At 36.0% G+C, this 24310-nt stretch overlaps 1 protein-coding gene across 2 annotated transcripts; it reads left to right on the top strand.

The window, feature by feature from the left end:
• The first annotated feature begins 5606 nt into the window (after positions 1–5606).
• TFPI2 (tissue factor pathway inhibitor 2) lies at positions 5607–19865 on the top strand. 2 transcript variants are annotated; one of them, XM_012720810.1, is made up of 5 exons: positions 5607–5742; positions 6097–6282; positions 7185–7364; positions 9086–9256; positions 19781–19865. In XM_012720810.1, exons 1-5 carry the CDS (start codon positions 5655–5657, stop codon positions 19846–19848), a joined length of 693 nt encoding a protein of 230 aa, XP_012576264.1. In that variant the 5' UTR covers positions 5607–5654; the 3' UTR covers positions 19849–19865. The 2 variants fall into 2 exon arrangements, with proteins under 2 accessions (XP_012576264.1, XP_004676745.1); XM_004676688.2 differs by lacking the exon at positions 19781–19865 and adding an exon at positions 9604–9749.
• Positions 19866–24310: the final 4445 nt, after the last annotated feature.

The following is a 24310-nucleotide window of genomic DNA, read 5'->3' as shown; positions in this document are numbered from 1 at the left end:
CTCTTCTCTTGCCCCCAATGGCAGGTTGTCTCTCCTATTTTTAGATATAAAAGTTTCACCAGGGCCCTCCCTGATGGTGCAGCGGATTAAAGCGCCTCACTAAGAATCGAAGGCTATTCTGCATGAGTTTGATTCCCACCTGCCCTCGAGGTGATCCACATGGCGTGGCAGACCTCTCCTCACCCGCCCGCTGCTCCCCACTCTGTTCTGGGTGAATCCTCTCACCCTCCGCATCTCTGGCCTGTACCCCAGTTCTGTATGAATAAAAAATCTTTTCTACACATAAATTAAGACCAAATGAATATTTTGAGGGTTTATGACACTTTAGTAGTGTAAAACATGAAATTTCTACTATAGAAAAATGATAATTTTTTTGTTAAAAGGGTTATCTTTATATTTGAAAGGTCAAGGTCCATTATTTTCTGCTAAATATAATCCAGAAAATAAGGACTTGAGTAGTTAATACTCTCAATCCTCTAATCTTATTATCAACGTTGGCAAATGTTTCTCTTACAGCATTATAACCATGTATTTAAATGGTAGCTGTCTATTTGCTCTCAATTATAAACATACATATTTTAACTCTGTATGGCAGCCAGGAGTTTGGGACAAATTTTGGACTTTTTATCTAAGTCTATCCTGACAAAGTTCAGCCCCTTCATCTATCCAGAATTCTAGAGGGTGAAAGGCCACCAGCTCCTCTATACCCAGAGGAAACCTTGGCAGCTATGATTATAGTAATAGATGTAATTATATATGTAAAATGGAAACAGAGACACAATGTTTATTGATAGTTTTCATTAAATCGTTGAGTAAAAAGGATATATGAGACAGAGCTGTCCAAGTTTATGGATCCAGAGTCATGAGAATATGCTATGTATAAAGGGCTAAGCTGATGAAGGAATGATTTCAGTGCCCAAAAGGCACAGAAGATGTAATGGTTGATATGTTTTTATGGATTTGATTTCTCTTGAAGTTTCTGCTTATGTTTTTGCTTCTGAAGTTTATGCATTTCCTCCCCTATGATCCTATAGACCTTGCAAGCATGTTTTAAGATTATAAGAAGTACACTATATTGCAACTGTGTTATATAGTGCTCATCTGTCTATGTATTATATGACATCTGCAATGTGCTGATTCCTCTTTGTATCCCAAATGCTGAGAATAAAGTCTGGCACATTTTAAACAAGCAATTTGCTTTTGAAAATAGGTAAATCAGAGAATGATGATGTTAAGAGACACATTGCACATTATATGTTCCATTATCTTTTTCACCTGGGGGGAAAATGAATAATATAATCAAGCATAGGAAATGTTTCTTTTCATGTGGCTTCACCTTCTATACCACTCACGAATGCACTCTGGGTCAGAAAGGGGGCATATTAGAATAAATGGTTTCCACATGACCCAACTGGATAGAAAAATGCGTAGGTGGTGAAGGAGTTGACTAAATTTTAACAAAAACCTTGTGAACTCTATTCTTCCAGAAGAGATTAACTGTCTTTCATATCGGATGTGTAAACTATTTGTTAGTGCCAGCTGGAATGATCTCAAGTTTTACTTTGACAGCACTTTAACAAGCAGCAAAAATTGTCTCTGTTTAGTAATAAGTTATCAGCATAGCTCCTTAAGTGGCTGTGCTATAGAATGGGTATCTACAAATCATTTGGGTTCCATTCATTCTCCTTTCACCCAGGAGCTAAACATATTGCTTCTCTACAGAGTCCAACAGGGGAAGACGATTTGCCTCCATCCTTTCCTTAAATTCATGGTCACCTACCAATTTTGTGATGCTCTCAGAATTTAGAACATCATGCTCAAGTTTTAGGGACCCTAGGGGTGAATGTGTTCCAAATCAGTGTGGGAGTGTGGGGTGTTGAGAAATAACAGGCAGAGCACTGACATATGTAGAGGGACTTCTGAATTTGCTTCTGAAAATGCCACAGAGAGACTTCTGAATTTGCTTATATAGTTTAATTCTGATGTTTAGTGTTCTATTCTAAGATGTTAGCAGAGTAGAAAGAGCCCAGGTCTGTGTATGTAAGAATGCAAGGCTGAGGATCAAGAATTTTCATTCTAAGCTCAGCCCTGCCAACAATATGATAAAAATGAAAATCTAAGAGTAAATAATATTTACCACTTCTTTCAGCATTCAAATTGTAAGAACACCATGTCCTATTTTATAGAAAGATAAACTTTTGTAAGCATCTGTCTTTAGCCACAGTCACTAAACCCCTTAGCACAGTAATGACAACTCCATCCGGGTGGCCATTCTTCCTAGCTCCCTCCCAGCCTTGTACTTCCTGTTACCTCTGGACTCTGGACAAAGGAAATCTCCTCAGCCTGTGGTAACCTTTTGGCCTAAACACTAATTTAAGGGGAAAAAGTGTGGTATGGCACCCCCCACTAAGGCTGATGTTGCTCCTTCCAGATGATCCTAAGAACAGTTGGTCATTTAAAATAGCCCCACAAATTTAGATTCCCCTTATTTGGGAGATACCATTTTTCATGGACATGAAAACATTTAAGCCTATTACAATTAAAATGAGTAATTTCCTTTCTTTTATTTTGATTTTATAACCTGAAACTCCCAATTACTGCACTCAATCTTCCTTGAGTGTTTAGGCATTTCCCTTTCATCTTCATAACATATTTGTAAGTTTCCTTTATTACACCCATTTTACAGAAAGAAAACTGAGGCTCTAAGAGTTTAAATAACTTGACCAAAGGAGCAAGGAATAAAATCCAGTTCTCCCCTGACTTCCAAGATTGCCTTCTCATTGCATCATGTGATTTCCCAAAATAATCTTTCCTAATTTGAAGCATTTCCTTTTTCATATAAGGCAAAAGATGACCAAAAAGTACCAGCAGCTAGGACAAAAAGAATATAGGTGAAGAAAGAAAAAGAAAAATACCGGATGGTTTCACTCATAGCAAGAGCATAAAGGACCGGGGGGGGGGGGGAAATACTATTAATGAACGACTATACACCAGAGACATTATATGGGGGGTAGAGAGGGAAATGGGATAAAAAATGGGGGGGGTAGTGCACGGGACTATGGTGATGGCACATGGTGAACTGGCGGTGGGAAGTCCATGGGGATTACAAATGAGATGGAAAAAGGCATAAAATTATATAAAAATAAACAAACATAGAGCTTTCTCTCCACTCGCCCTTTAACGTGGACTTCGTGCTTTTTCAAGATGTGGATTTAGGCTTCAGGGAGATCCCACAATTCGGAAAGTTGAGCAATACACAAAATGAGCATATATATATATATATATACATATATATAGATAGATAGATGGGTACAGTCAATTATATATATATATATATATATAAAATGACAGTAGCCAATGCTAAATAATAAGTTTTGCTCAGTATCAGTCCTTAATTTCTTTATTTCAATCCATTTCAAAGCTATATTTGATCATATGTAGAAGAATGAAAATAGATTAGTTGGTTTGTTGAGGAACTTTTCTCCTGACTAAATAGTAAAACTTCCTCTCTGAGTAATATTTGTGAGGTACTTATGAGGGTTTAATTTGACAGTCCTATACTTATGCGGGTTTAATTTGACAGTCCTATGGATGACTTTCAAAGCCAATTGGCTGTCTCAGGGACTGGTGTGCTGGAATCAGTTCACAGTGGCTCTGGCAAATTGACTGGACCCATCTATTTCCAATTCTGTATTTAAGTGTACTTTAAAGATGATCTAAAATGAGGCTATAGTTTAACTCTGACACCACAGAAATGGGGAAACAGCATATCAGTTGCTTCTTTTCACCCTCCCTTCCCAGAGAGCTGGTTGTTAAACATTTACCTTTATATCTTTGACTGTCCTTCTTAATTAAAGAAATCAGGTAATATGACAGTATAAGTGTCACAGTTTCCAGGCCAGGTTAGGTTTCTTAGGAATATGACTCAAGGTCGTGACATCAGAATAGTGGGAAAATGCCACAGGGGCTAAAGTATGCAAAATATCCTAGACTATTATCCCAATGTCAGTGGAGAACTCAGAAATTTGGGAGAGAACTCCTGTAAACGCCCTCAATATTAGGAAAATCCAGGAACAGTTATTGTTTTGAAAGCAGAATGAGAGGGAGAGAGGGAAGAAGGGGACACACATCATCAAGAACATTTAAATGTTCTTCAAAAATATCTTTACTATTTTAAATGAAACCCCAGTGTGAGAAATTGGTTTGAATAATTAAAAAGAAGTTTCAGGCTTTGACAGTATGCATAAATAAAAATGATTGTGAAGCTAATATGTAAAAGAGCAATGAACTTTAATAGATATACTGACAATAGGTGAAATGTGGGAAGAGGCTGATTCGGTCAAATTTCAAAAACCCTCAAGACTACCTCTCTTCAAACTTTCATATTATAGCTTAAAAACTCACATACATCCCCAGCAGGGGTATAAAATGGTATAATTTTGAAAAACTATGATAGTTTCTAATATTTCTAAAAAAACACAAATGTCCAGTAACAAGATATACATGACATGTTCATACATTGAACATTATTCGGCTATTAAAAGGAATAAATTCTATACAGTAGCATCTCAAAAACAGCAGTGAGGCAAAAGAAGAACACAATATAAACTTTATGACTTCTGTTGTATCAGAAATAAGAACAGGCAAAACCAGTCTTTGGGGATCAGAAAAGCTGTTACCCCTGGCCAGGGGGATTATAAAGAAATGGGAAAGGGTAAGAGAACTTTCTGGGTGATGGGAATGTTTTAATTCTTGTTTGAATGGTGATTTTAACAATATATATATAGTTGTCAAAATTCATCAAATGATATAGTTAAGTTATAGTGAGCCGTTTGTTTATTGTAAACAGACTTTGTAGAAATTATGTAGGCACATATATATCTTTAATATTTCACACGAAATCCCAGTGTGGGAAATTGGTTTATGTAATGAAAAACAATCCTTGGGCTTTGATAATCTGTATAAACACAAGTGTAAAAGCTAAAATGTAAAAAAGCAATGAACTTCAACAGAAGCACTGACAATAGAAAAAGCCATATAATATGTAGATCTATCTATATCTATACCTATATCTATATATATACCCATTTCCTTCGAAGTCTAATATATAAAAATAAACAAACATAGAGCTTTCTCTCCACTCGCCCTTTAACGTGGACTTCGTGCTTTTTCAAGATGTGGATTTAGGCTTCAGGGAGATCGCACAATTCGGAAAGTTGAGCAATCAGTCCAAGTCATTTCCCTTTAGCTTGCAGATTTCTCATCACTGACACAAAGACACATTCTGGGCAATCCCGCGTGGGCACAAGAGAAAGTTTGGGAGGCAGGTTCAACTCAGTGGGGAATTCCTCTCCCCAGCACACACACACGCACACACACAAAGCCTTTCAGAGCTTTTCACCGGCCACAGCCCCCGGGCATGAATCAGCCTCCCCTTACCCCGCTGCCTCCCCCCCACCCCGCCCCCCTCCCTGCTCCGCACCCGCACAGGCTTGCTCCGCCCTGTCCCGTGTTGGGAGGGCACTCTAGCCGCATAAAGCAGGAACCCCTGCACCGGCACCCAGGTCACTTGCAGAGGCTGGACGCTGTAGACCCTCCTCCCCCGGGCTCATTCTCAAGACACCGCAACCGCGGACCACTGGAACCCCGACACCATGGACCCCACTTGTCCCCTCGGACTATTGCTACTGCAGCTGCTACTGATGAGAAATGCGCTGGGCGACACTGCTCCGGCGCCACAAGGTATCACAGTCCCAGCTAGAGACCCCTTTTCCTGGCTTCCTGTGGTCAGGTCAACGAGGAAGGCACGGAGCTCCAAGGGTCATCTCTTGCCCACTCTCTCCTTCCCGCTTTCCCCAGGCTCCTGCCACAGGGCTGCTCCAAACGGCACACCCGTCCAAGTGTCCAAGTTTGCAGTTCCAAGTTTGCAATTCCTCTCCCTACGGGAGCCCTTCTGCTTGGAAGCAGCTGAGGATTGGGAGTAAGGGGTGGTGAGAGTGGATGGGCATAGAACTCCCCTCTCGGGAAATTCTCTGCCCCCGTGGTAGTTGTAGCTGACTCTGGCTCCTTGTTCCTCTGGCTCTCCTGCCCCTCTAGGAAACAAAGCCTCGGAGATCTGCCTTCTGCCCCAGGAGGTAGGGCCCTGCCGGGCTCGGATCCCCAGCTACTACTACGATAGGTACACGCAGAGCTGCCGCCAGTTCATGTACGGGGGCTGCGAGGGCAATGCCAACAATTTTGAAACTTGGTCAGCCTGCAATGAAGCTTGCTGGAGGATAGAGAGTAAGTGTTCCCTTGCAATCCTTGAACTGTTCCACCGCTTACACAGATAGCCGGATTGTATCTTAGCTAATTATGCAGATCCCATTTTCTGTTGTTAAGTTTTACCCGGCTTTTCTGAAGTATTAAGCAAGACCCACTGGTGTTCAGTTCCCTGAAAGTAATCACAAATCTACCAACTCTAATAGGCGTTATCTCTCCTGACACTCAGTATCTCCGGATGCAGCAAGACTTGTTATCTCACTATAGGACAAAACAATGCAAAATCACAGTGTATTGGGCGCAACATAAGTACTTTTCTGTATGTGTTTTTAGTTCTAAACCTGTGTTTTTTATGCCTCCTTGAAAACAACGTTTCTTCACATCAGTTATCCAGCAACCTGAAATAATTTTAGTGGATTTTATTATTTGAAGTGTCACTTAGTTAATTATAACTTTACTTTTGTCTCTCTCTAACCTAACGTGTCTCCATTAGTTATTATCAGAGGTCATTATTATTATCAGAGATTTATCAGACAGTCACTATACTGTTTTCTATTTTATTTTTATTATGCTTATTATATTTGCTAAGGCCTGTAACAGAACATGAGGCTTTCCTCATGTTGAGTCAGGAGAAAATGTATATTGCTGTGGATAAGAGTGATTAACTTTATATGTAGAAACAGAATACCCTGGGAGAATAGTCTTATCCTGAATTCAAAAATTTATCATGACTAAGTCAAGTCTGGATACACTGTTAAGAAAAGAAAACCTAAATAGCGAGGGTAATGCACAGTCTTGGGGAATTTACAAATCCAGCACTAAACATGCCTGCCTCCTTCCACCCCACAGAAGTGTCTGAAAGCACAAGCAAAATTCTGAAAGCTTACTAGTAAATTTAAATGCTTATACCCTTCATTTCCTAGAAGTTCCCAAAATCTGCCGGTTGGAAGTCAGTGAGGGACCATGTGGAGAGTCCAGAGAAGAATATTTCTTCAATTTAAGTTCTATGACATGTGAAAAATTCATGGCTGGTGGGTGCCACAGCAATGAGAATCGCTTCCCAGATGAAGCTACTTGTATGGGCTTCTGTGCACCAAAGAAAGGTAAAGATAATTTTTATAGTGTTTCTGTTCATTTCCTTTTTTAAAAAATTTAACTTTGGTGTACATTTTTACTCCTTCAAACCACCCATGCAAACCATCCTTGTCTCTATCCTCCTGTCCTATTTCTTCTAACCACTAAATTCTTTCACTGAGATTTATTCCTTCTGTATTTTGTCTGTGTATATTGTTTGCTTATTTATATTCCACAGATGAGCGAAAGCATCTAATATCTGTTTTTCACTTTCTGATTTATTTCACTTAACATAGTCACCTTGAGTTCCATGTGTTGTATTCCAAAAAGCAATTTTATATATTAAAAAAAAAATCTATTCATTTCTTCACTACAACTTTAGGGAGAAAAAAGAATCAGTAATCTGATATAGAATTAATATAATTTGTATTCTGGCGATTTCATAGGAGATGCTCTGAGAAGTTGCTGAATTGCCAGGGCCTCAAGGGCTAAAAAGTGAGAGAGCCATGATTTGAATTTTTGCTTTCTCTTCTCTAGAGCTAGTTCTCATCTACTCAATTCACACACACAAACATAGACAAATTATGATACTCATTTACGAACACCATGGCATCAGTTTTGCACAGAAAAGTTCCATATATAAGGTAGTGGACTATATACAAATTTAAGATGGTGAAATTTGAATATTTTCTTCTAAAGTTTTTGGTTACATCGTTATATTCTAGCCCTCTTTTCCCCTCTTCCCCTTTCTTACACGCATTCTGCCCACACCTCATCCCCTTGCAGCCCTTGAAATACAGGTTACTTGGGCAGTATTTAATATTTTGCAACTAGAGATAATACAGGCATTTTCCTTAGGCATTGTAGAAACACATGTCCATAGATAAATTCAACAAATGAAGGAGACTTGCTTTTTTTTTTTTCTTTAAGATCTATTTATTTATTCATACAGAACTAGAGTACAGGCCATAGGTGCAGGGACGGTGAGGGGATTCACCAGAGACAGAGTGGGGAGCAGAACAGGCCGGCTGACGAAGTACACTGCTGAGGGGAGCAGTGGGCTGGTCAGGAAAGGTCTGTAGGAGAGGTCTGTCTGCCATGTGGGTCACCTCCGGGGATGGGGATCCAACTCGCATTGAAGCAGCTGCAGCTAGCTGGCAGTGCTACTGTCCTGACCTGTTGAGCCACTAGGGAGGGCCCGAGGGAGACTTGCTTTGACAGAGGTATTGATGAAGCTCAGCAGCAATACTACGTTGAATATGAAAAACCTTAAATTAATGAGAAAATGACTGTTGCTGGTGCTCTCTTGAACTGTTCGTGTAAATGTAAATGTTCCAGTAGCCATACGGGAATTCATGTAACCTTGATTGACAATGGAAAGAGAGCTGATTAAAAATAGTTAAAATAAAACTACCAGCACAAGAAAGTTTACTGAGACATTATATATTAATCCCCCACTTTCCCCTGAGTATATCTGTTTTGAGAGTTTACTTTCTTCACACATTTAAATGATACAGAGAAATGTAACTTTCAGAAGAAACTCTTTCCAGTTTATAAAAATTTAGAATTACTAAACGATTGCATGTAAGCTTTCTTGGAGTTTGAGGAATATTTCTGAAATGGCTTAGTGTGATTAATTCGGATTCAGAGTGAAGTATCAATGAGATTCAGTTTTCTACTGTTACTTCAATAACAATCACAGCTTAACAGTTATTATATAACAGAATTTCTTATTTTCTTTTCCATAAAGGTCCATCATTTTGCTATTTCCCAAAAGATGAGGGACTATGCTCTGCTAATGTGACTCGCTATTATTTTAATCCAAGACACAGAGCCTGTCAGGCCTTCACCTACACTGGCTGTGGAGGGAATGACAATAACTTTGTTAACATGAAGGATTGCAAACACGTTTGTGCAAAAGGTAGTGATTTTTTTCTTATTTAATTTTAAACTAATTTTATAAATAATTCATAAGCCAACTTATATTTTTATATATCCATTTTACTAATAGCATATTGCCATTTCCAGACTACTTCTACATTAAATAGCACTTTGGTGCTCATCAGTTTTGTTAAAATGTTGATAATGGCTAGTAGACAGTAGCTAGATCCCCACGTTTTAAATGTAGAGTGTGATTAACTGAGTGGACAGTTAGTTAGCTTTGAAATCGTTAAAGGTAAGATGAATTTGTGAGCATATTGGAAATGTTTATTTATAGTGGAGTTGCCAGTTGAAGACATATGATACTTATTTTTTTGTTGACTTTAGCCCTGAAGAAGAAAAAGATTAAGAAGATGACAAGGCTTCTGTTAGCCAATAGAAGTCTAAAAATTCGGAAGAAGCAATTTTAACTCTTTTGTTCTCTTTATCATGTGAATGTTATTGTGTCTGTGGTACAGTTGATGAATATACTATGGTAGCATGAGTAAACCAGTTGTTAGTGATTTATTCACCACTTCTTTACTTATACATGTACTTTTTAAGATTTGTGTATTTGAATGTCTATCTAGCTGCTATTCAACTGTGAACCATTTGTTTTTAATTTACCTCTTAATATTTTATAAAGTTCCATTCTTAGATATAAAGGAAACATGACTGATCCAGTTTTAAAGTTAGTTCTTGAGCTAGAGCCTTTGTAATAAATTGCAACTTTACCTTACCAACTTTACTTGCAACTTTACCAACACTTAAAAAAAATGCTATTGTGTAGACATTAGTAAAATACTTCAGTTTCCAATGTATCATTAAATGAGTGTCCTGATCATCAAATTCAGATGGGGGGAAGGGTTACTCACACCAACAGACAAGACATGCTCAGACACCAGAAATGTATCTGAGAATTTAACTCTCTTATAGCACTGAATTTCACAGGTGAGGGTTTCATCCAACAAGACCAGGCAGCCTCTAACCCCTATAATCTTCCCACCACATATACACTTCAGATATAGTCACAAGCTAGCTATAAATCAGGGGTTTTCAGGACTTCCATCTTGGGTTCTATTAATTTGCAAGAAACTCACACAAAACACAGGAAACCCATTTACTCACGAGTTAGCCAATTTATTACAAAGGCTCAACGCAATCAGATGAAGACCATGCATTGGGTAAGGAATGTGGAAAAGGGCATGAAGTTTTCATGCCCTCTCTGGGTGTGCCACTCTCTCAGCCAAAACATTGTTCACCAAGTCAGAAGTTCTCTGAACTTGTCTTTTTGGCTTTGTATGGAGACTTCATTACATAACCATAATTGATTAAATTTCCAGCCTCTCCCTCTAAGGAATTGAAAAGTTCCAGTCCTCTAATCACAGGGTTGGTTCTCCTGGCAGCCGGCCCCCATTTTTAATGCTTCCAAAAGTCACTTGGTTTACATTACAACCCTTAGGAAATTCCAAGGGTTTGGGAGTGTGAGTCAGGGACTTGTGGGAGAAGACAAAATATATATTTCTTATAAGTCACAACAATACTTTTTTTTTCACTGAATTTAAAAGCTAGTAAATGTATTGAAATCAGAAATGAACTCTAGGGGAAAATCCACACCTCTCTACCCTCTATTTATTTGTTCCTGCTCACGAGTAGATGTTTGTACATACATAAAGATGATTTTTAATAGTTTTCCTGCTGTTACCTCCCCCCCCCCCAAGACATAGTGGATTGAAGGTTACTAAAGTGTTTACAGTTTTTGTACTGTTGGTGTTTTGTACTGTCTGGTGTTTGTTACATCAGAGACCAAGCAGAAATTTAATAACTTAATTCCACTGATAAATTAGCTGTGACAAATATGATCATTCCACTTAAAGAGTTTTCTCTGAAAAACATTTTAAACTTCTTAATCTCTGAGGCAAGATTAAATTGTAAAAAAAAAAAAATGCCTCTGATCTTGCAAAACTATAATTGTACCCTTTGCTTGAGCAACCCCTTTTTAAAATTCAATCCCAAAAGTCTTGTCGCAAAAATACAAAATAGCATATACATAAACTTATGCAGTGATTTATTATTTGGAATAACAAAATGGGAAACAAACCAGATGCTGCTCATCAATAGGGGACTAGAAAAATTATGGATGAAAATTGAGCAAAAATCTCTGTATTGATATTATCTAACCCTCAGAATACATTTAAAAAAAATTCAGGGTCTAGAACGGTATGAATAAACAAACATACATCTCAACAAAGGTATAAAGTGATATTTAAAATGGTTACTGACAGAAAGAGAAAAAAGAAACAGCCATTGAACACATAAATAGAGGGAACCACTGTGAATGTACATTGCTTTCCAGTTCTGATCCCAGCCCTTCTAAATTTTCACATAATTAAGAACCAGAATTGAGTCAGAAAGAATAAAAAGCATTTCCTCTAAAACTGGAAACATACCAAAGCAGGTGAACCCAGATGAAAATCAAAGAGTAGCATAACTACACAAAGGGTCTATCATTATTTTCAGTGACTGTTTTTGACTATATATCTTTTGAGGGATAAAAATCTAAAGATGAAAGAAATTCTGAAAATTCATTCAATAGTCTTATAATTACTAGTTATATTGATATTTTGAGTCTATCACATAGAAGACTTCTGTAAGTAAAGATTTTCAGGGCTGAGAAATATAAGATTAAAAACATTTAGTTTTTATGTTGGAATTGTGAGTACTAGTATGAATACAAAATTTGTTTTCCCCTTAAAATATGTACTTTTCATTATTCCACTGTTGAGTCCTTAAAGCAATGACTATACAATAGCAATAAGTACATATGCCTTTCTAACTATGGCATCTAAGTACTTTTCTAGCTAAAAGTAACTTAGGGCTCTTAGAAGAAATTGTTGAGTCAGGCAAATGATGGACAGGAAATATGTAAGATGATCCTAGGTGATTCTACTACAGAAAGCAAGGAAACGATTAGATTTTATGAGTCCTGTCACAAAAACAGGAAAATAACATAACATGAGATAATATGAACATCAAAACAAATAATGACCACAGTATATACAAATACATAAATATGCATATAAAGTAAGTTTATACTTGTTCATACACACGCATACACAGGCACAGACATACCTCCTTGGCCACTTTGGAAAGTTCCTAGGGCACTATCTCATTACTTAGAAGAAATATTCTTTGTTTACCCTTAAGAATGTTACCAGGAAAAAATAAAGTAGTTTGTGAGAGAAGGATTCACCAAATAGGTGAATTAAAATGTTAGAGAGAAAGATTCACCAAATAGGTGAATTAAAATGTTAGAATATAGGGCCTCTCTGGTGGTGGAAGGGGTTACGGCTCAACACTGTGAAGATCTCCACAGCCAGTGCCGCACAAATTTGATCCTCAGCCAGGGAGCTGACCCATGGTGCAGCAGACCCCTCCTGTCTCCTGGTGGCTCCCCTCAGCATTGTATTTCAGTGGATCTGCCTGTCATGCTCCCCACTCTGTCTCTGGTGAGTCCTCTCACCCATGTACCTCTGGCCTATATTCCAGTTCTTATATGCATAAATAAAATCTTTAAAAAAATGTTGATGATACCCCTAATGAAAATGGCATCTAGGAAATTGTCATCTGTGTAATCTGTGTATGCTGAAACCGGGCCACTAAAGTTTGATGGGAAACAAAAAGTAGCAGGGGAGGAATCAGGCTGAACTCCCTGAAGTTATCATTAACTTTGACAATAGACAGTATTTACTTCCTGACCTTAAGCAATAAAAAGTGCACATATACCCTCCCCTGGAAATAATTTTGAAGAAAAAAACAGTTCAACATGGAGCTGATCAAGCCTCTAGATCTTTATGCCATATTAGTAGCTTATTAGGGAGTATTGGGGATCAAGGACAAGTTGAGAATCAGGGGAAAATCAATCAGTCTAGTCATAATATTGGATATTTTATAGGCTAAGTATTCTAGTTTCTAACAAACTATAAGATTTAAAAAAAAAAGGGAGGGAAGAGTAGACAGTGATTTAACAGAATCTGACATAACAACAAAAAGCAGTATGTCATTAAAAAGATTGTGGTTGAATATGGCTTATATTTGTGACTTTTCCAGTAGCTCTGAGAATGATTATATTAGAAGTGTTGTGTATTTTCTGCTCTAGAATTTCAAAGCCTTTCAAGTACAGGGGATCACTAAGGCTACAGTAAATATCTGGTTTGGCATGTACTGCCTTTAACACCTTCGGAATCAAATTTGTTGAGATCATGGACACTACTTAGCCTACAGCTGCAATTCTCAGTTTAACAAAGTTAGGGAAGAAATGATTTTGATACAACTGCTCCAATACCCCAAGTCTCTACTATTTAATTTTAATGAAATAAATGAAGCTGTCATGACATTAGTAGTCAAAAGGAAAGTCCTTCTTGCCACAATCAGCTTGAAGATAAGGCACCACTACTATGGACACCAGACAGTCTGATCAAAAGGTATATTTCACTGTGTGACAGAAAATGACAAAAAAAAAAAAAGGACTAGTATTTTAAAATACTCTTTTTATTAAAAAAAAAAAGTTCTGAACTACCATTGATGCCTCCTTTCTGCACACTGTTGCATGTTCAACCACAAATACTACTTTCAAGATTGCCTACATTACAGTAACTCAAAGTATTGATATGTATGTTATCTTTGCTAACAAAATTGTAGAAATTTAGGTAACATATTATTAAGTAAGGGATATCCTTTGAAGTTTCTGTATGGTAATAGATGTAAAAATTTCAGCTGTGGTTCATCCAGAAATAAATCTCTCAAGTTTCTCAGAGAATAGAGCTAAAAATTCAGTCTACATATGACCAAAAGGAACATGAAAATATGCTTATCATCTCTTATTATCAGGAAAATGAAAATCAAAACCACAATGAGGTACTACACTATACCTGTGAGAATAACCCATGTCAAAAAGGCCATAAACAACAAATGTTGGTGGGGGCACAGAGAAAAAGGAATCCTCTTTCACTGTTGGTAGGAATATAGACTAGCCCAGCTCCTATAAATAATAGTAAACAGGTTTCTCAAAATATTAAAAATAGTTCAGTCATATGATTCAGCAGTTCCACTCCTGTATTATCTACCCAAAGAATGCAAAAACAAAAATTCAAATGGATAGATACATTCCTATGTTCATTATAATACTATTTCCAATAACCAAATTATGAAAATAATATAAATCACCAAAACATATGAATGGATAAAGATGCATTATATATATACATATATATATATATTTATACATACACACAGACACACACACACACGTATACAATGGAGTACTACTCAGTAATTAAAAAGATGGATTCTTGCCATTTATAACCACATGGATAGAATGGAGAGGATTATGCAAAACAAAATAGGTCAGAAGGAGAAAGACAAATACCAAAGGAATTCCCTCATATGTGAACTATAAAGAAACAAAACAAAGGAACTGGCAAAAGTGAAGCAAAATAAATGCTTGAAATCTATAGACCGAGGCTAACAAAGGGTAAAGTGAAAAGTTAGGGTGAAAGTGGGGAGGAGACACAGTGGACTATAGTGGAGGATTATGAATACTTTGGCGGTGAGCAATACATTAATACACATGTGAGGAGGTGTGAAGCTATATTCCTAACTCATTTGTGGTACTGTAAGCCAGTGTTACCACAATACAAAATAATACAATTAAAAAATAAAAATAAACTCAGCTTTTAAAGGATGTCTATTAATCCTTTTTTGGACCATTTATGCCGCTGTAGACTCCACTGGAGTAGCAAAAGACTTGTCTTTATAAACTTCATGCTTCCCATTAAAATATATTCTTACAATTAAGAAAAGGAAAGGAAAAGTGTAAAAGTTAGAGTTATATAGCTTAAAATATTCTATCTGTGTATTGTGATAAAGTTATAGATGGAGGCAAGCAAATGGGGAATCATCCAGAATTATTTCTCTTCCCTTACCTCCACATTTAATTGGTGCCCAAAGTATCTCCTCAAATTTATTTTACTATATTATTCTGGGAAAATTGAAATATTCTTCCAAGTGTCCTTCCTGTCTATTTCTGCTACAGATCCAATCATCTACACTGATGCCAGAGTAATGTTTCTGGACAAAAACACTTCACTTAAAATTTATCAATGATTTCCTATTGAAACTTCACTTTACTGTCCAATCCACAAGAAATCAAAATCCATAAATGAATGTGGCAAGGTCACTAGATGCAAAATCAAAACAAAAATTGATTGCATTATTACATACCAGGGCTAACATTTAGAAAATGAGATGTAAAGGCACATATAAAATAGGTCCCCAAATCAAATGACTGGTAATTAATAAACTAGATGCAAGAATTCTATACTGAAGATCATAAGATATTTCTGAGAAATTAATAAATAAATGATGATAGTGAATTGAACATCCACATGAAAGAATCTTAAACCTTACTTTACACACAATATATAAATTAACTCAAAGTAGGTCATAGGCTAGAATGTGGAAGGTAAACTATGAAGTTCTAAGAAGAAACTAGAAGATAATATTTTAATGACCTTGGGGTAGGTAAAAGACATAAGATAAAACTATAAGAAAAAGCTTGATGAATTATATTTCCCCCAAATTAAGATATCCTATTCACCATAAGACACTGTTAAAAGTAAAAACAAAAACAAAAAAATAACTTTGGACTGCAAAAATTTATTTTCAATATATATGACAAGTGTCCAGACTACAAGAAAGGCCAACAAGTCTATGATATTGTGACTTTTGATAATTTTGACATCTCTCAATATAGATCTATATCTATATCTATCTATAGATACAGATATCTATACCTATACATATTTATCTATATGTATGTATGTGTGTATATATATCTGTCCTTGGCTCTGGATATAGCTGTCCCAATACCCTTGCATTTTTTTTAAAGATTTATTTATTTTTATTCATACAGAACTGGGGTACAGTCCAGAGATGCGGAGGGTGAGAGGCTTCACCAGAGACAGAGTGGGGAGCAGAACAGGCAGATGGACGAGGTACACTGCTGAGGGGAGCAGCAGGTGGGTCAGGAGAGGTCTGCCATGCCATGTGGATCACCTCCGGGGCAGGTGGGGATCAAACTCATGCATAAGTAGCCTTCAATTCTTAGTGAGGTGCTTTAACCCTCTGCACCACCAGGAAGGGCCCACCCTTGCATTTTTTAAGTAATAAGACCACTAGGAATTTCTTCTGTTCTAATATTTAGTCTTTGATGCAAGTTTCTGACTTGAGGTTCCTAAAGCCCTTATAATTTCCTGGATATTAGAAATGTCTTTTGCTTTAATGAGGCAACTTCGGGTGGAATCCTAAAAAGCTCTGGTCATCTGAAACTTAGAAGTTTAACATTTTCAGATCCACCCACAAGCTACTCCCATTCTTTTGAGAAGCTAGAAGTGTTGAAAATGGAGTCAATGATCAACCATGTGTACATGATGATGCCTCCATAAAATCTCAAAAAACTTGGGATTTTACTTGGGAGTTTACAGGTAGGAAGCACATGGAGCAGCTGAGAAGTTGGCTCGGCATCTAAAAATGCAAGAAAGGGCAGAAGTTTGGGTGGTTAAGGACAACAGACATAAAATAATCTTTCAGGAGCCAGTGGGGATGAAAATACTTGCCATACATATTTTGATGATCTGAAGCATTGATGGCTCACAAAGTGTGTGGTTATGGATTTGGTTTTACCTTTTTCTACAGGTGTTTTTAGTTCATGGGAGAAGACATAAAACAAAGGGAGAAATTAACTTAAACAGGATTGTTGTTTGGGTGAATATAGTAAAATAATAAGAGATGCAGGATCTAGAGAAGAACAGAAGCAAGATGTTTGTATATTTACATAGATGTAGACAGATAGGCTTTTAAAATATACTGCCTAAAAAAAATATAATCTATATGAACAGAAGGGAAACCATCAAGGGGAGAGTGATAGGTGGTTGGATCAACAAAATGGGAGTTCAAGTATGGTCAATAGGCAGTTGGGGTGAGGCAACCAGAGGAATAAACTGGGTGGATAGAAGATGGTGGTGGCTGAGGGAACTATATAAGCTTTATTTTATGATTGAAAACAATTATTTGTAAAGTAAAAGTTACTGAATATGATCATGAGCAGGTGTTTTAGTTGTGTAGTGGAGAAAAGATCTTTGGTGAAATATGAGGTAGTACAAGGTTTGGATATTACAAAGATTTGTGTATTTTACAATTGTCTTGAATCAATACAGGTATAATTACTGGAAGGAATAATAGTGCATAGTTAAGCTGCAATTGTTGACATATGAGAAGAAATGTTGTAAGAAGATGGTAGCAATTATGAGGGTTAATAGATGATATAATTCAATGACTTGAGCTTTAAGGCAGGGGTGTGTGTGTATGCACATGTGTATAACACTGAGAATGACTTCAGGATGTAGATGAGTCCCTCTACCTCATCCACAGGCCAAAGAGAGTAAAAGGCCGGTAAAAGGAAAAAACAACAGCAAAAACAACAACAACAACAACAAAAACCCTTCTACTTGAGATGAATGAAAGAAAGAAAGGTTACATTTCTATTTGAGCAGGAACATGAAATGGATTTTTGCTGCCATAAATGCCAAAGAACAGTGGGAGAATTTCAGGAATTATGGAGCAGTGAGAGAAGGGCATAAATAGGGAATATAAATGCTTCAAGGGGTTTGAACTCTCCCAAATATCATCAGGAAACCCATTAATAGACCAAAGCTAAACTTGTTAGAACTTTCTGCTAAGGTAATATGGCTGTTGTCTGATTTCCTGACCATTTAAAAATTCTTACATTTTCCTGGATCAACATCAGCAAGTGTTCCTATGGAGAACTATAAGGGTTTGTGTAGCTTTCTACATTTCAAGAAATATAGTTCCTAATCCTTGGCACAGGGATGGTACAAAGTCAAGTAAATGAAACCCTATTTTCAGGTTAGTGTATCTTCTACTTCTGTAATTTACTTTCAATAAGTCCTTACTTTCTACTCTTCCTTTTTTTATATTACTATTCAGCCTCAAGGGACATATACTTTTTTAGGTTGTGACAATGTCTTTCCACAGCAGTGGCGTTCCAAGATTGGTTTTATTAGATCTGCACAGTCTTTAAAGGATATGTGGGTAGATTATTAAATAGCCATTATTATCATAGGGACATCCCAAGTCTCACACATTGTACTAAAACTAAAAATAATATTTAAAGTTTTAAAAGCTATTGATCAATTTTCCTTTACTTCTTTAACCCTATGTTCATATTTGTGTTCATGTATCTTAATGCTTACAGAAGATAAATAGGTCGATGCTACTTCAGAGCCTAAATCTTTAATCCATGAATACATTTGTAATCTCTCATATATAGTATTTGATGTTAAAAGATACTTCAGCTAAGACACAAATTGATGTGTATAGGACAGCTATTCCTCTCTTAGTCTAAAACAGAAGTTAATCTTGCATGGGAGGTTAAATCATACATCTTTTGTTTAGGTGGTTCTTTTATTTGACAATGAAGTTTACCCTAGGTTCTCAGTCATCATCTAGACATAATTCATGTGAATCACAGCACTATAATTCTCATGACAAATTGATGGTCTGTATTGTGTTTTAAAGTTAATCCTTTTGAATAACTTTTACTGGTGAAATGCATTTTATTTTTAAAACAGGGAATTGTTGTTCAGCTATAATTAAAAATTTTCTCAACCCTATTTTATTTCTTGAGTTTATTGGAGCTATATGAATGATGGTATATCATCAGTCTAATTATTACCTGCTAAAAAACAAACTTTTGTTTCAAATATAGTCTATAATTTAAGTGAACAGCCAAAGCTATTTACAACTTTTTAACCAATATTGCTGTCTATAATAAAATGTGGTAAAATGCTATTTTATAAATCAAACATTTTGTGTAAATGTCATTTCTTATAAGTAATAATCAAGTCTAGTCTAATTGCAAGATTAAATACTACGCTTCATGGAGGGAATTATCTTTAAAAATAAAGATATTTCTAAACTTTTAAGACAGTATTCCTAAGATATATTTAAGCAAACATTTAACTACTAAAGACCAGCATTTACTCTTCTTAATGATAGTCAAATGGTGGAAGATAAGTGAGGTGGTGGGTACACTACTGTGGTAATATCCACCATATCACCCCAATATTAACTCAGATAAAGAAAAAGACAAATGGTTATTTCTTGATTTTCTTTTCTGAAAAATTTTTACAAAAATGATACAGTGCTTTAATACTTTTTAAAAGTAATTTCTCTACTATTAGGATACATTTATTCTTCAGCTTAATTTTAGAAGCTGTTTTTCAAATTATAAAAGTCCTATCCCATTAACTGGATTTGCACAATATTAACACTTTTGTATGTCATGGAATTGTCATTTGTAATAATAAAAATTTACCAGTAACAGAAAGAAAATATGGTTGTATTTTGCCTTTATTTTAGCAAATCTTATTATTATTTTTTCTAGGTCTTACCATCAAGACAAATGGAAGTTCCATAACCGTTCCAGAGAATTCACTTGTTTCACTTGGCTAGTCTAAGATTACTGGGAGCTGGAATGGGTCTTCAGTTGCAGATAAACTTTTAAAACATTCAGCTCTAGAGTCTGGGAGAATCCTTCTCTTGCATTTTGTTCTCTCAATGGTCCTTACTTATCCCTTATGGGAAAGGATGTAAAATCAACAATCATCTGCACCTATGTTTTATTCCTCTGTTATGCAATGGTATTGCTTTGCTAAGTCACTTGTCTATGTAACTGGTCCTTCAATGGAATATAGGCCCACAGTGAAACCACATCCTGTTTGCCATTGTTGAATGAAATCAGGGATATTCTCGCTTGGGCACACCCAAGCCTGTTAAGTTCACTCACAGTAACCTTCTAGGGTTCTATGGAGGTGTAGTCAGAAAGTAGTCAGCTATAACTTGTCAGAACCTCTGTAACTTACCATTTGCTTGTGCCAGTAATGCCCCAAGATCCGTGCTTTGTTAAATCCTGTGGAAAGAAAAGGCTTACAAATCTCTCTTTCCTTGAACAAAATTAGGTCCAACATTCTAACTATTATAAATCCTTACATATAACTCCTTTGTTGGGAAGGTGACCCTAAGTACTTACTGCTTCCTTAAAAAATGGGCTGCTTTCACTATTTCAAAGATTAAGAAAGGGGTGAATCACACACTGACCTATCTGGTAAGGCATGAAATCAGACTAATTAAAAAAAATCTTTCATTGGTGCATCATTTATTTAAATATTTTATTTAAAATTCATTTTTCATTTTGAAAAGTTATACTGTTTGTGTTAGTGGAACTGTTATATAAATCATACATTCTAATTGGTAAACTGTTAAATGGAAAAGCTATGATTTTTGACCTAGCTATTTTCCACTTGAACAAATATTAAACTTTTCTCTCATAATACCATTTCAGTTTACTTTTTAAAAAGATTTATTTATTTATGCATACAGAGCCGGGGTGCAGGCCAGAGGTGCAAGGACAGTAAGAGGATTCACGAAAGACAGAGCGGGGAGCAGAACAGGGAGATCTATGAAGTACACTGCTAAGAGGAGCAGTGGTCTGGTCAGGAGAGGTCTGCCGTGCACTGTGGGTCAGCTCTCAGCTGGGGATGGAACTCGCACTGAAGCTGCTGTGGCCAGCTTGCAGTGCTGCATCCTAACCTGTTGTACCACCAGGGGAGGACCTATTTCAGTTGATTTTTAAGGTTTTCATAGAGAGCCACAACATTCTCAATTAAGAATTGTACTCTCTTCTTGCTGATAGGGCACAGGTAAAACTCCCATAACCCAAATCTTGGTTCTTCTGATACTGGATAAATAAATTAGTATCAGCAGATAGTAGGGGAAAAAACCTAAAATTAATAACATACATATGGATAATTTATATGACTGCAAATAACAAAGAGTAATGGAACGGACTGTAGATATTTATTCTGTTCAAGGACGTGCGTGTCAAGGAGAAGTCAGAGACTCTCCATGACAGACATATTAGATGACCTCAACCTTATTCTGAGTAATGATGAGAATCTGAGAGAGAGGACAAGCTTACAAATAAAATCTCACCTGGATGGCATCTCCAAATTACACTCTCTAGGTCATTAAAAGGGAAAGCAGTGGTTGCTTCCTTAATTAGGAAAAAGGGAAAATTCCCAAAAGTTCTCAAGGTCTTCACTGCTCTTAAAATAATAAATCAAAAAGAAATGTAGAAATGGCTATATGTTGCCTTTCTTCTCTGAAAATTGACATCAAATTTTATAATAATGACATAGTGTTTTATTTTTCTTTAAAAGTAATTTCTCCACTATTTGGATACATTTATTCTTCCAACTTAATTTTAGAATCCATTTTTCAAGTTAAAAATTTTAAGTAATGGTGATAGATTTCCTAAGACTCACAGGGCTTCAACTGGCCTTTTGTTCACACCAACATAACACTTTTTGCTTACCCTCAGAAAAGTCTATCTGTTCCTTTTAGGGATAGAAACCCCACATTGCCAATATGTAAACACCTGTTCTATTTCTTGCCTTGTTGCACTGGCTGAAATTTTCAGAAATAACAAATTATAGCGAAGAAAGCATTTTGTACATTCCTGACTTTTATCAACATAAATTTTGTGTCATATAGTTAACTATGGCATTGACTACAGACTAAAAATCAATATTGTTTATTATATAAATACAAATATACTGAATGAAACATAATGATCTTCCTAAATTACTAGGATGTTTTCTCTTATATGAAGAATAAATCATGAATCTAGTTTATAAAATTTTTCAGCACATAAATGTAATCACATCTTTTGTCATTTTGACAGAAAATATCTAATAAGCCCATCGAAATGGATAGATTTGCATATTAGTAAAACAAATCATATGAACACTAAAATTTTTAATATAGTTCTAAAAGAAATTTGAAAAAATTAAAATGAATTTTGTCAAAAAGTTTTACTTTTTGGGCCCTCCCTGGTGGCACAGTGGGTTAAAGCACTGCACTAAGAAGCTTAAGCCACTTCCCCATGAATTCGATCCCCGCCTGCCTGGGAGGAGATCCACATGGCACGGCAGACCTCTCCTGACCCGCCCGCTGCTCCCCTCAGCAGTGCACTTCATCGATCTACCTGTTCTGCTCCCCACTCTGTCCCTGGTGAATCCTCTCACCCTCTGCATCTCTGGCCTATACCCCAGTTCTGTATGAATAAATAAATCTTTAAAAAAAATTAATTAGAAAAATCACATTTGTTTGGTAATCTAGAAAAACCATACACCAAAAAGAAATAATTGGAAATTAGAAAATATTCTGAACTACACAATAAAGAAAATACTACCAAAATTAATAGAAGTCAGTTAAGAATATTTTTAAAACTGTTCGCATCTCATATACATATTAGAAAAGATGAAAGGCTTAATGAATTGAGCATCCAAGTTAAACATTGAGATTATAAAATAACTGGATAGAGGAATAAACTTACATAAGAGAGCTAGCTTTACTATGATATTCCAGATGAAGACATTTAAAGAACATACAGATCAGGATCTCTGACATATTCTCAGGTCACTCTTTTTTTAACTGCATGAGAAGTTCTCAGTTCCAGAGCACCCAAAGCAAAGGAGTACTAAACTATCTGTTTTATACTCAGGCTGTAATACCATACATGATACTTTCTAGGCATCGATTCAGGTTCTTTAAGCAATTCTAAATTACTGGGAACATAGTGCTAAAAAGTTTTCATAGATCAGGCTTTCTTTTTATAAAACCTTTATTTATTTACCTATTTTAATGGAACTGTCACTAGTATGTTTCCAAGGATATTAGACTGGGACTTTGGCTTTCTTTCATTTGCAAGAGCATACTGAAAAGTAAATATATTGCAATCTGCTTCTTTAATCATTTATTTAACAAGAAACCGAAGTTAGGACAACAAAAGGAAATCCAAAAAGCAAAACACAAGAAAGATTATTAAGTAGAAACCTAAAAAAATGGACAGAAAAAAACAATGCTAAATCCTGGTTAATTGTAAATATTAGAAAAATTGATAAAATTTGGAAGGATTAACAAAATAAAAACAAAGGAGATATAGTAATGAATACAAAAGACAATTTACATTGGTGATGGATGCAGTATGGTAGTACATACTTTAAGAGATAAACACATAAACACACACAGGGTGAAATAGTACACAGCAATAAAAAAGATAAAACCTTGCCATTTGTGATAATGTGGATGGAACTGGAGGTGATTATACTAAGAAAATAAGTCAGAAGGAGAAAGCCAAATACCTGATGATTGTATGTGCAATATAAAGAAACAGCATAAAGGAATGGATAAAACTGAAACAGAACAACAAACCCCCCAGATTTAACTATGGAAGGAAAAAGAGGGAGTTGGGGAGCAAAGGGAGGAAGGGTGCCTAATGAACTATGGTAGATGGTTATGAGTACTTTGATGGAGACTGTGGTGTGGTAGGTAACATTCATCTTAAAAGGACTAGGCTTCTAACCCTAAATCATATGTAGAGTTGATTTTTAAAAAGATATTATTTTTTGTTTTAAGTATATGTACATACATACACACACACACACATACATACATACAGATGTGAATAGAGAATCCAAGGAAAAGAGTATTTTGTCACAATTTTTATGCCAGTAAATCAAAAATCTTAAAACTGAATGCATAATATCCTAGAGTAGAACCTGGCCAACCAAGTATTGATACAGACACTTGAGGGGAAAAAATTACTGGGAATACTACTATCATAAACTGTAGAATCAATAAGGATAATAGAATGGAATGATTTTATTATATATATATATATATAGTTGATGCTGAAGAGAATCAACTAACAAAATCATGGCAAAGGAAAAAGGTAGGAGACAGAGTCAGCTGTTGCTAGCTGGAAGTTGGAGGATGTCATTGCTGAAAAATCAGCTAGTTGGGATAGCAATGTATTCACAAACACAACCACTAAGATTATATTGTTGACCAA

Source organism: Condylura cristata, unplaced genomic scaffold (genome assembly GCF_000260355.1).
Source record: "Condylura cristata isolate star-nosed mole 26May11 unplaced genomic scaffold, ConCri1.0 scaffold00005, whole genome shotgun sequence".
NCBI classification, from domain to species: domain Eukaryota; kingdom Metazoa; phylum Chordata; class Mammalia; order Eulipotyphla; family Talpidae; genus Condylura; species Condylura cristata.
This window is presented reverse-complemented; position numbering and strand designations above follow the sequence as displayed.

Coding starts and splice junctions, on each gene's coding strand:
- TFPI2 (XM_004676688.2), top strand. CDS start 5,655: ATGGACCCCACTTGTCCCCTCGGACTATTGCTACTGCAGCTGCTACTG. Junction 7,365..9,085: donor CTTCTGTGCACCAAAGAAAG/GTAAAGATAATT, acceptor TTTTCCATAAAG/GTCCATCATTTTGCTATTTC. Junction 9,257..9,603: donor CAAACACGTTTGTGCAAAAG/GTAGTGATTTTT, acceptor TGTTGACTTTAG/CCCTGAAGAAGAAAAAGATT.